This window comes from Sus scrofa, chromosome 15 (genome assembly GCF_000003025.6).
Source record: "Sus scrofa isolate TJ Tabasco breed Duroc chromosome 15, Sscrofa11.1, whole genome shotgun sequence".
NCBI lineage: Eukaryota > Metazoa > Chordata > Mammalia > Artiodactyla > Suidae > Sus > Sus scrofa.
In genome coordinates, this window is record NC_010457.5 from 76,622,165 (window position 1) to 76,634,775 (window position 12,611).

Genomic DNA, 12,611 nt, shown 5'->3' on the forward strand with positions numbered 1-12,611 from the left:
TATTTCCTGAGACCTGTGAAGTCCCGGTTTTGGATTTGGTGAGAAATAGATAAAATGATAGTAGTTCAAGTTCAAAATGAATTCACTGTGGGTTAGAAACTTGGCTTCTCCAAATTCTTACCTTTCCCAGAGACTTGGAAATTTCCATAGAATTCATAGAGAGGGGAGTTCCTGTTGTGGCTCAGTGGTTAACGAATCCAACTAGGAACCATGAGGTTGCAGGTTTGATCCCTGGCCTTGCTCAGTGGGTTAAGGATCTGGTGTTGCCATGAGCTGTGGTGTAGGTTGCAGATGTGGCTCAGATCCCATGTTGCTGTGGCTGTGGCGTAGGCCGGCGGCTATAGCTCCAATTAGACCCCTAGCCTGGGAACCTCCATATGCTGAGGGAGCGGCCCCAGAAAAGCAAAAAGACAAAAAAAAAAAAAAAAAAAAAAAAGAATTCGTAGAGAGGAAGTAAATGAAAAGAGATACATGTATTTCTCTGTCTCTTTTCTGACACCACTTCTGACACAAAATGTGTCTTTTGTGACACCAACCAATTCTCCCATTCCCTCACACCAGCTAGATGTCTAACAATTCAGTTCTACTCAATTTGGACACTAACTATCTAGAGTTAGCACAGACCTCACAGGTTCAGGGCTCAGTCCCACAAGACTGCCCCCGCTTCAGACAGCAGTTGTAAATGGGGTGCCTGGCTACACACACTTCTATCAGGCCAACTACAAAGTCAGGGATTCCGGCCGTCCCTCTCAGGTTTGATAATTCACGAGGACAACTCACAAAACTCAAGAAAACACTTTCCTTACATTTACCGTTTTTTTTTATAAGAAAAGAAACAACTCAGGAATAGTCAAATGGAAGAGATGCATAGAGAAGAATATGGGGGGGGAATGGTGCAAAGCTTCCCTGCATTCTCTGGGCACAGGCCCCCCAGGCCTGTTACATATTCACACGGGAAGCTCTCTGAATCTTGTCATTTAAGAGTTTTTATGACTCAATCATTCTCTAGCCACCCCCTCCTCCCCAGAAGTTGGGATGGTGGGCCTGAAAGTTCTCACCCTCTAATGATGTGTATGGTGTTTTTGGTAATCTGCCCCTCTCCTGAAACTGTCTTGGGCTCCACTTGAACCACTTGGTTAGCAATTAGGTTTGGTTGAAAGGGACTTGTCTCTGAATAACAAAGGATGCTCCCATCACTCCCATCATTCAGGATCCAAGAGCTTTAGAAGCTATTTGCCAGGAACCAGAGGCAAAAACCAAATAGATGTTTTTTGTTATACCACACTCATCTTTTATATATAAAGAGCTCAGTTCCTAGAAACAAACGTTAAAGAGACCAACAGTATATATTTTTATTTATTTATTTATTTATTTATTTATTTATTTTTGTCTTTTTTAAGGCCACACCTGCGGGATTTGGAGGTGCCAGGCTGGGGGTCTAATCGGAGCTATAGCCACCGGCCTACACCACAGCCACAGCAACGCAGGATCCGAGCTGCATCTGTGACCCTACACCACAGCTCATGGCATTGCTGGATCCTTAAGCCACTGAGCGAGGCCAGGGATTGAACCCATAACCTCAGCGTTCCTAGTCAGATTCGTTAACCACTGAGCCATGATGGGAACTCCCAGTACATATTTTTAAAAAGGCAAAGGATATGGACTGGTCACAAAAAAAGAAAATAAGAAAGACCTTAAATTTATGAAAAGATGCCCCATCTCACTCATAATAAACTAAATCTCTACTGAGATACAATGTGTTGCTTATCAGATGAGCATAAAACCAACATACCCAGTTAGTGAGACTGTAGGAAGACAGGCACTCTCGTATTTCTTTTTTTTCTCTCAGGGCCACTCTGGTGGGGAACGTTTGATAATGGGCATATGGAGGTTCTCAGGCTATGGATTGAATCAGAGCTGCTGCTGCTGGCCCACACCACAGGCACAGCAATGCTGGATCAGAGCCAAGTCTGTGACCTATACCACAGCTTGAGGCAGTGTCAGATCCTTAACCCACAGGAGCAAGGCCAGGGATCGAACCCACATCCTCAGGGACACTATGTCAGATTCTTAACCTGCTGAGCCACAATGGGAATTCCCACTTTCATATATTGATGCAGTCCTTAGGAGAGCAATTTGGTACTATCTATCAAATTTATAAATGTGTTTACTTTTTGGCCCAACCACCCCATTTCTAGTTTATTCTACAAATGAACCTACATATAAATTAATGAATATAATATAATATTCATATATTTATATGTAGGATGCTCCCATCCTACCCAAAGGATGCTCCCATCACTCAGGAAATTCCAAGAGTTTTAGAAGCTTTGTGCCAGGAACCAGAGACACAGAGCTTCTAAACCTCTACCTCTAGGGTTATTCATGGCAATGTTTTTCATAATAATATAAGGAAAAGCTCACGTATAACAAAGAGACTGGTTCACTCTGGGACTGGTTAAATAGACTATGGTATGTCTGTACAAGTGACTGAACAGGTTGAAGAAGCTCTCGATGTACTGAAATGGGAAGATTCTGAGATGTATTGCTAGTGAAAAGTTACGGTGTACCATGGTGGATGTTATGTGAAAACCATAGCTGCACACACAGAGTGTTCCCTGTGCTGTGAATTCTTCACTGACACTTCATTTTCCATGTCAGTGTGTTGTCATCAGCGGAGAAAGCGGCTCTGGGAAGACGGAAAGCGCCCACCTGATTGTTCAGCATTTGACTTTCTTGGGAAAGGTATTGATGACCTGTATTCTCTATTGTGGCCAGAAGTCTCTGCAGAGTAACTGAGTATTTTCTAAATGACAGGGAATACTGGTTTTTATTAGGGGTTACCTAGAAACATTCCATCTTTATTATGTTTGCCTCCTAATAGCTAGACCTCTTAAGATGTCAGCATGTCCTCTTCCATTCATGTAGTGAGGGAAATAATGCCAGCATGAATTTACTAGATTATCAGCAATTAATTTTTCATGTTTGCAGCGTAATAACAAACATTTAGCCATTAAGTAGTAAAAGTGGTTAAATACTAGGGCCAGGAACAGGGAGAGCCACTAAGGTGATTAAAGGACTGGAAAACAGAAATCTTTGAGCAAAAGTTGAGGGGAATGGAAATTTTCAGGCTTTGGAAATAGCTTAGCAGTTACTTACACTCAGAATTAGTGCATTTTGAGACTAAGAGCGAATTTATGACATATTTTTACAGGTGAGGTTTATTGACTGTTATAACAGAGGATTGAGAAAAGCGATGGGATTTCTCTATTTCAAATTCTTTCTAAACTCTTTAGACATTTTATCTGTCAAGGATTTTAAGTGAAGTGTGGCTCGTCAGAGAAACTAACGACCTCACGTAGCCTCATACGGATGCGACGCTTATGCACCAGGGGAGTTGCACATCTGAGGAAACGTGCTGATGGTTGATGCCAATTCCCCCACCTGGAGTTTTTCCTAAAAGAACAAATGTGGATTTTGTGGGCCGGGAGGGGTTCATGCAGCTCTCCTGGAGTAATGTTTCTGGAGGCTCCTCCTGACTGTTCTCTGTTTGGCACAGGCAGATAATCAGACCTTGAGAGAGAAAATCCTGCAGGTCAACTCCCTGGTGGAAGCCTTTGGAAATGCATGCACTGCCATCAATGACAATTCCAGCCGTTTTGGAAAATACCTGGAAATGATGTTTACCCCAACAGGAGCTGTGATGGGGGCCAGAATCTCTGAATATCTCCTTGAAAAATCCAGAGTTATAAAACAGGCAGCGTAGGTGCACTCTTTTTTCACCCTGGTTTGGCTTTGCAGTATAGACCGGGAGGCTTTGGGAATTTCCATGGCTCCAGTCACGGTTGTTCTTAGTCTCCCTGGCCCAGCCCTACCCCCAGCCTCCCCAAGAGCAAGGAATTATTTAAGCAAAGGATAAGTGGTGTTTTCTAACCTAAAAAATGTTTACAGGCAGAGTACAAAGGGCTGGGTGGGATTGCTTTGAGATAGGTATGCCCATTTCTCCTGCATCCGTTATACTAGATAGAATTTAACTATATGCAGTTACTTTTAAAACTCTCATACTAAGTGAAGTAAGTCAGAAAGAGAAAGACAAATACCATGTGATTTCACTTATATCTGGAATCTAATCTATGGCACAAATCAACCTTTCCAGAGAAAAGAAAATCATGGACATGGAGAGCAGACTTGTGATTACCAAGAGGGAGGAGGAGGGAGTGGGAGGGACTGGGAATTTGGGGTTAATAGATGCAGACTATTGCCTTTGGAATGGATAAGCAATGAGATCCTGCTGTGTAGCACTGGAAACTATGTCTGGTCGTTTGTGATGGAGCACGATAATGTGAGAAAAAAGAATGTATACATGTATGTGTGACTGGGTCACCTTGCTATGCAGTAGAAAATTGACAGACCACTGTAAATCAGCTATAATGGAAAAAAATCATTATAAAATAAAAAAATAAACACCAGGGCACAATAAAAAATAAAATTAGGTCCCTTAAAATTGAGCTCGTCTATTTAAAAAAAAAGCACTGAGAACATTTTGTGTTCATTTTTCCCTAGATTGAGAGAGGAAAAAATATTTTGTTTTAAGGAGTGTAGTATAGCAATAGTGATCAATAGTGTGGAGTACTTACTCTTGGTTCAAGTGCTGGCTCTGACATTTACTTGTGACATTGGGTATATCATGAAACCTCTCTGCGCTCCATCTGTGAAATGGAGATGCTACTAGAGCCTACCTCATGGGTTTGCTGGGAGGATTAGTTTGTTTACGTGTGGAGTTTCCCATTGTGGCACAGCAGAAACGAATCCAGCTAGGAACCATGAAGTTGCGGGTTCGATCCCTGGCCTCGCTCAGTGGGTTGGGGATCCGGCATTGCCTTGAGCTGTGGTGTAGCTTGCAGACATGGCTCGGATCTGGCATTGCTGTGGCTGTGGTATAGGCTGGGAGCTACAGCTCCGATTAGACCCCTAGCCTGGCAACCTCCATGTGCCACAGGCGTGGCCCTAAAAAGACAAAAAGACAATAAAATAAAATAAAATTACTTTAAAAAGTGCCTGGTTTAGTGCATCTTATCAGAGGGTTAGCCACTCTTCCTATTATTACTGTTGCAGGACACCAGACTTCCTCAGGAGCCTGGCTCCCTGTTCATATGTTAATCAGTAATTATCTATTGAATTCCTGCTGCATGACAGTGCTGTACTCTCTGCTGGGGTTGCAAGAGTAAACCGGATAGGGTCTCAGTATATGCATGGAGTGTGGAGTGGATGGGAGAGAAGAGAGAGGAGTCAGGGAGGAGGGTGGGAAATGATAAACATTAAACGAAATAAACTTAAATGCAGAACAATTGTAGTAAGTACCAGGAAGCAACATAAGGTGCTATGAAGTTGAGACAGGAGTAAGGGCACATAACTTATCCAGGAAAAGAGGGCTTCCTGTGTAAGAGACATTTCATCTGTGTATCTCTGGGAGTCAGCCAACCAGATGGATGGGCACAGGAATGGGGGGTGGGGGAGAGGAGCAAAGATGAGCCTGGGGCCAGATCACAAAGGGCTTTGGAACCAGCTGAGGAACCTTATCCTAAAGGCCATTCTTCTGAGCCTTTTTCTAAAGGCAGTAGGAAGCCATTTAACGTTTTCAAGGAGGGTCACAAAATGCAACCTGCTCTGGCTTCAGTGGGCCACATGGATTGGAGGAAATACAAGAAGTGCTATTGCGTTGAGACCGCCAGAGGGCTGTTTTCAGATCCCTATGAGAGAGAATGGTAGTGGTGGAGATGGGGATGGAGGGGCGCTGGTGCATCTGAGGGGTGCTGTGCAGGGAGAACCCGCAGGACTTGTTTTCGGTTAAGAACCCCAGCATCTTCTTTTATCATATACTTAAAATTTCCTCACAAAATAGGGACTGACATGAAAATTAAACAAATGCACAAAAAGAGAGTCAGTCATTTTAGCTTCCCTATGGCATCTTGATTAATTTTTATGAGATCCCCTGTTGCCGGAATTTGGCCTCTGTTCACTGTTGCCACATTGAAACGCAGAGATAGAGTTTTGGGTAAAGGAGAAAAAAAAAAAAAATAGCTTGATTGTTTTGCCAGGCAAAGGAGGGTCACAGCAGGCTAATGCCTTAAAGACAGTGCACCGTGCCCCCATCCCTCCCCAGAAAGAACTGCAAGGAGTTTTATAGTAAAAAGGAGAAAAACAGGTTTTCAAATAGGAATCAGGATTGGGACAAAAATGCATTCTTCTTTCTTTGGGGGGATCTTAGTCATCAAAGCCAGAGTCAGGAGATCTCGGCCTGATCATGATGGCGGTCTTCTGGGTTATTGCCGAGAATAACAGTACTTGTGAAAAGGACATATGGATCAGAGATTCGAGCAAACTAGGAAAGTTCCTGAAAAACATCATGTGCTAATAATCTTTAGCCCACAGGCAGTTATACTCAAGGTACCTAATCTTTAGCTTATGGCTAATTGTGTTTAGGGTGTAATCAAGTCAGGGAGAAGGACAAGGAAGGACTGTAAGTGGTTCAATTTCAAAGTATTCATTTCAAAAAGAAGTGTAAGGAATATAACTTTTCTCTCAGGGGTGTGAGGCACCTGCATCACCCCTGTTGCTTTTTATCCAAATCAGGGTGATTTTAAAGCTTAGGGAGCTACTTCTGTTAGAATGGAAGTTGTAGTTTTCAATGTTCAAATGTGAAGTGATCTTTTCCAAGGATAATGTGAAGAGGATTCCATTCACAGCTGTGTCACTTATTGGGTATATCACTTAGTAATACAACTATCGTTATACTTTATTTTCCTCATATGCAAAAAAGCAGTTTGAAACCAACCTCAGGTGGTTATGGAAGTTAAATGAGATAATATGTGATTTATATCAAGTATAGAATCTGAAGCATAACTGGTACATAACAAACTATAACTCATTATTAAATTTAGTCAGTATGGTAACACTGGTGGGTAAAGTAGACTGAAGACATTAGCGGAGATGGAAACTGTGCGGGTCCTATTCATCTGACCTTTCTGGTTCTGCCCTCCTTCGGCACATGGTAAGATTCTCCTTCTTGGTAGCCAGTGGCTGGCTGTGGTCATATGACCGGTTCTGGCAGATGAGCATTTAATGGAAAGACCCTCCAGAGTGCTGGCAAGGATGGGGGCTGCCCCATCAGTCCAGGCCCGTGAGTGACTGTGATGAGCAAAGCCCCCATATTAGCCCTCAGTGGGCATGTACTCTGAGCAAGAAGTAAGCCTTTCTTGAATTAGGCCACTACGATCTTGGGATATTTGTCACTGTGACCAAACTTAGCCAATCCTGATAAACTCAGGGATGAAAATAAAATTGAATTTATGCTGGGAATGAATGTTTGTAGGCAAAGCTTGGAAGAATTGAGCTCTGGAGGTATCTGCCAAAAACTATAGAAAGATAAGACCCCAATGGGTCAGCAAATGCCTGCACTTTGACCAGAGGTTAAAGAACAAGTGACATTCATGCTGGGCATACAGGTTCCTAAAGCCCCGTAAAGGCTTTCCTGACTCAGTGAATGGTGCCACCCTCACCTGCTCAAGTTAGAAACCCGGGAGGCAGCCTCCAGGTCCCTTTCCTTCGCCACCCTCATTCATTCCATCTGGACATTCTTTTAGTTGTTTTTCCAAAATGGACCTTTTAGTTTACCCTTCTTCTCCACCATCACCACCATGACCCTGTCCAAGCCACTTGCTCTTTCACCAAGTCCTCCCAGCTGGTCTCTTTGCATCCATCTTAACTTCTTACAGTATAGTCACACAGTTTAAAACACTTCAAAGAATTCTGACTGTATAATCAACAAAATCATCATTATGGCCCCACAAGGCTTTGTGTGGGCTGGTCCTGCCCACCCGCTTCTCCCTAGCATCCTTTTGGTCCTACATGGGTATCATGCTCATCGCCTTGGTGTATATGATGCTCCCTCTCCTTGGAATGCCTTTTCCCTTTTCTCTGCAGTTCCTTCCAGTCCCTTCTCACACTTCAAAGTTTGATTTTAGTGTTATTTCCTTCAATAGTCATTCTCTGGACTTGATGCAAGTGGCCCTCATCCCCTCACGTTATTCATCTCAGCCTCTTGTGTGTTTCTTTTGAAGCCCCATCACAAGTTTCCTTGTTGACTCCTCTAACTCCATCACTAGCAGGAAGCTCCAGAGAGCATGAATCCTCTCAGTCCTTTATCCCTGGCACCTGGTTCAATGCCTGCCGTGCTTGGTGCTCGGTAAGCTTATTAGCTCAGTGTACAGATGAATGGGAAACGGCAAGTAGAGTCATCTAGAATATAGGGCAGAGGAAAGAATGTACCAGAAGATCTTGGTCAGGATAAACAACCAGAAGAAGACTAAGATATCCAGGAGAAGCTGAAGAAAAGAGAGGGGCCCATGTCACAGATAGGGACAAGGAGTGGAAGGAAGAGAAGCTTTCTTTCCAAGGTGAGGATTTGCCAACATCCTGGGCATTAACAGAAGAGACTGCCTTCCTCCAAAGGAAAGAAAGGGATATAGAGCAGGAGCTTTTCAAAACATCTTTGCTGAAAGACTAGTTTTTTAAAATAGTAGTTCACAATCCATTGTGAACTAATACTTTTGTAAATTATAATTGAAATGTAATATCAGAAAAAGTATTTTATTCTACATGTCATGGCAATATCATTTGCTCTAAAATGTCTAGACGTAGACGTTCTTGTTCCTTGCCTTACACTCTAACAACAGTCCACAGACCACACTTGGCGCAGCACCTATCTATCTGAAAGAACCCTGGCCAGAGTGGCCCAGAAGAGAGTGGGCAGCAGGAGGCCGTGGGGACTGATGCATGTCATTTGAATTGTACTGGGGAGAATACACATTTGGGAGAGTGGAGGCCTCAGTTCTGGGACCACCTCCCTGGCTTGCTATACAACTGGCGAGCTGCTTCCTGTCGTGGGCTTTAGCGAAGTGAGGAGTTTGGCTGAGCTCTCTAAACTGGATGTCACTGTCTCTGAAGCAAACAGAAGACGTGTAGCACAGATGCATAGTCATTTGGTCTGGAGTAGAAAGAAATCTAAACATGTGTAACCTGAGCTGTTACCTGGAGATGTTCCAGTCTCTAAAACCTCCTGCGTATAGTAAACACGAGTGTGCATGATAATGTGCCATTGTGGCAGTTACAGCACTGATCCATCACTAGTACTATTCTGTAATTGGGATGTAGCATATTTAATTTCCTGCGAAAGCAACTTTGCTACAGAATAATATTTTTCACAGAAAGGAAATAGTGTAAATTACTTAGCATGAGGAAGCAGAATATGTTATCAATAATGTCTCTCCCCCCCCTTTTTTTTTTCCCAGGGGAGAGAAAAATTTCCATATATTTTACTATATTTATGCTGGTCTGTATCACCAAAAGAAACTTACTGAGTTCAGACTTCCTGAAGAAAAGCCTCCTAGGTAAGTGCCAGGGGTTTTAGTTGTTAATTTTTAATGAATATACAGGTAACGATGGACAGAACTTAGAAATAGAGTTATTCTCCTAACCGGACTGTCTCTTTATCTGGGATGCCCACGTGGGATAGCAGGAACTACTACATCTGCTTTTGCATTTTCTAGAAAGTTCAAGAACTTAGTTGCAGCTCTTTTACTCAGCCATGTGCACCATTATTGCATCACCATATTAGACTGTAAGGGAAGTGCTCTTGCAGAGAAGGAGCCTGACAATGCCCTGTTGCAGAGTGTGCCACTTGCCAGGCCAACTCTCATTCTGTTTGGTCGCACTCCATCCAGGTACATAGCTGATGAAACTGGAAGGGTAATGCACGACATAACTTCCAAGGAGTCTTACAGAAGACAGTTTGAAGCAATTCAGCATTGCTTCAGGATTATAGGCTTCACTGACAAGGTAAGTAATTGTCAGGAGAGAAAGAAACTCAAGTGTTCATATTCTGGGGTCAGGGCAAGGGAGGACGTGAATGTTCTAATTTGGGGTGGGACCCTTGCTTTTCAAATACTGTGCTGGTCATGCTATAAGATCTTGCTACTCAAAATGGGACCCTTGGACCAGAAACAGTGTCATCACCCTAGAGCTTGTTAGAAATGCAGACTCTCCAACCAAGAACAGAATCTGCCTTTTTTGTTTCTTTTGATCTTTTTTTTTTAGGGCCTATGGAGGTTCCCAGGCTAGGGGTCCAATCAGAGCTGCAGTGCCAGCCTACGCCAGAGCCACAGCAACTCGGGATCCGAGCCGCATCTGCAACCTACACCACAGCTCACAGCAATGCCGGATCCTTAACCCACTGAGCAAGGCCAGGGATTGAACCCACAACCTCATGGTTCCTAGTCGGATTTGTTAACCACTGCGCCATGACAGGAACTCCAATGCTGCCTGTTTCTGAGGGGCACTTGTTCCAACCATTAGAGTGAATTGTGTAATAACAGTACAGGAAATTGAGGAGGGGGGCGTTCACCCAAGCCACAGAAATATATTTATTCAAGTAGTACCTTGTGCCCCAAGACAAATTAGTTTAAACCTTTTCATATTTCTTGTAGTCACGTCCTTCTCCATGGGACATAGGTGCACATTATTAGCTGTAGCTCCAAGTACTGCCCTGCTCTTATCATACTAGATACAGGCTCTCTCTATTAAACATACGCTAGGAGTGACAGAAAATATTTATAACCCTAGGCTCAAATAGTGCTCTGATACACTGTGTCATAGTTTCTGGGCTCTATGCCATCAATTTTGTAAAATATACAGATTCTTTTGCTTTTCCAACAAAGGAGGTGAATGATTAGAAGGTAGGTGAGAGTGTTTAAATCTTCAGGGATTAGATTACAAGACAGCCGTGTTGCCCTGGGATAGCGACTCTGGATAAAGGATGGATTTTATAATCCAATGAGTTTGACCAGCCCTCTCCTCCAGAGCATGGTTGATTTTAGTCATAATAATACCTTTCTTCTTTCTAGCTAGCTGTTAATTTTCTCTGTCAGCCTCCCAGAGACTCTAAACTGACAGACAGTGGAAAAATCTCAAAGGTCATATAAAAATAGAAATATATTTCCCTTGGCTCTTTAGAGGAGAGCAATTAAACAGATTCCAGCAATGTTAAAGGGCCCTTATGGTTATTAATTTATAGAGCTGGTTGCTATGAAAGATGCATCACCAGAAGAGTCAGAGCTTGGTGGAGATAGCAGTAGAGCCATTTAAAGTCACCTGAGTCATGCCAAAATGTTTAGGGACATACTTCCTTAAAAGGGTACAAGAACAAGAGAGAAGTCACCCACAGGGTTAATGATATTTTGCTTTCAGTAAGTACAATGATGGTTGTAGAATACTGTGGAGGAATTGGTCCTTGTTCTAAAGGAAAGGATATAATATCAGCTCTGTCCTAATGATAGACAAGTGCTGCAAATAATGATAAAAAGATGCTGTTTTAAGGTAAAATTAAAAACAAAAGAAATTAAATATGCTAAGTATATATCCTCAAAGAAAGCCATTCTTAACCCCTGTGGGAAGAAGTCTAGCAGAAATGAACGAAGTCTATTAGTATGAATAAATATGAAAATAAAGAAATATAAAGGGTGGTAAACACTTTTAAATTGTGTCTGGTCTGCACTGTTTAATGCATAACCAGATTATAATTATGTATGTGTGTATATTCACCATGTCCCATGTTAAGTCATATTAGAAATAAATCCAATTTCTATCAGCAACCTTGGAAATGAAAGAGGCTGGATCTTACCTCTTTTTTTTTTTTAATTAAAATATAGTTGATTTGTGCTAATTTCTGCTCTATAGCAAAGTGACTTAGTTATACACATAAATATACAATCTTTTAAAAAAATATTCCTTTACATTTTGGTCTATCCCAGGAGATTGGATATAGTTCCCTGTGCTATACAGTAGAACCTCATTGTTTATCCATTCTAAATGTAAAAGTTTTCATCTACCAACCCCAAACTCCTAGTCCATCCCACTCCCCACCCCTTCCTCCTTGGCAGCCACAAGTTTGTGGATCTTATCTTTCTGATCCTAAATTTGTTGGTTGTATCTCTGTTTATATCTCTATAAACAGCCTGTTTTGCTGAATTGACTCAGTTTGCTTTATGTTTATAAGCCCAAAGTAGTTTGACTAAATTCAGAAAAGTTCCATTGAATGCAGTCAGGCAGCAGATGTCAAAGATGTAACAGAACTTTCTCATAAGTTTTTCTTAGGGCTATATCTAGACAGGACTTGAATGAACTGGTCGATTTAATAAAAATTTTGTTTCCTGTCTTTTCTTATAATGTCACTAATTCCCTGTTGGAAGCCCTGTAGTTTTCCCCAAACCGTTAGAGCAAAATGGTAAGTAACACACCTTAGTGTGGACTCAGAAGCACACATTTGAATTCTGGGACACCAGCTGAAAGTATTTGAAAGAAGTCCTGACCCTAGGTTTATTGTAAAGAAACTCCTCTGATGGAAGGAGTCTTCGATAACAGTGAGGTTCATTGTTCAGGCGGTGGGGGGAAGGTGGTGGTGCGAGGGGGTCATACCTAAAACCCTCGTATAAAGATCAGTGCTTTCTTGTCTACTCTTATTTTTGGATTAAACCATACTATTTTGTTTGTTTGTG

The 12,611-nt window shown here is 42.2% G+C and overlaps 1 protein-coding gene across 3 annotated transcripts in view; it reads left to right on the forward strand.

Moving 5' to 3' along the window:
- The window catches only part of MYO3B (myosin IIIB), a 423,015-nt gene that overhangs the window by 189,736 nt on the left and 220,668 nt on the right, over nucleotides 1-12,611 (forward strand). For all 3 annotated transcript variants that reach the window (XM_021076498.1, XM_021076497.1, XM_021076499.1), the window contains exons 13-16: nucleotides 2,662-2,745; nucleotides 3,560-3,762; nucleotides 9,351-9,449; nucleotides 9,783-9,897. In XM_021076498.1, the coding sequence (XP_020932157.1) occupies nucleotides 2,662-2,745; nucleotides 3,560-3,762; nucleotides 9,351-9,449; nucleotides 9,783-9,897 (501 nt within the window). The remainder of the gene's footprint in view (nucleotides 1-2,661; nucleotides 2,746-3,559; nucleotides 3,763-9,350; nucleotides 9,450-9,782; nucleotides 9,898-12,611) is intronic.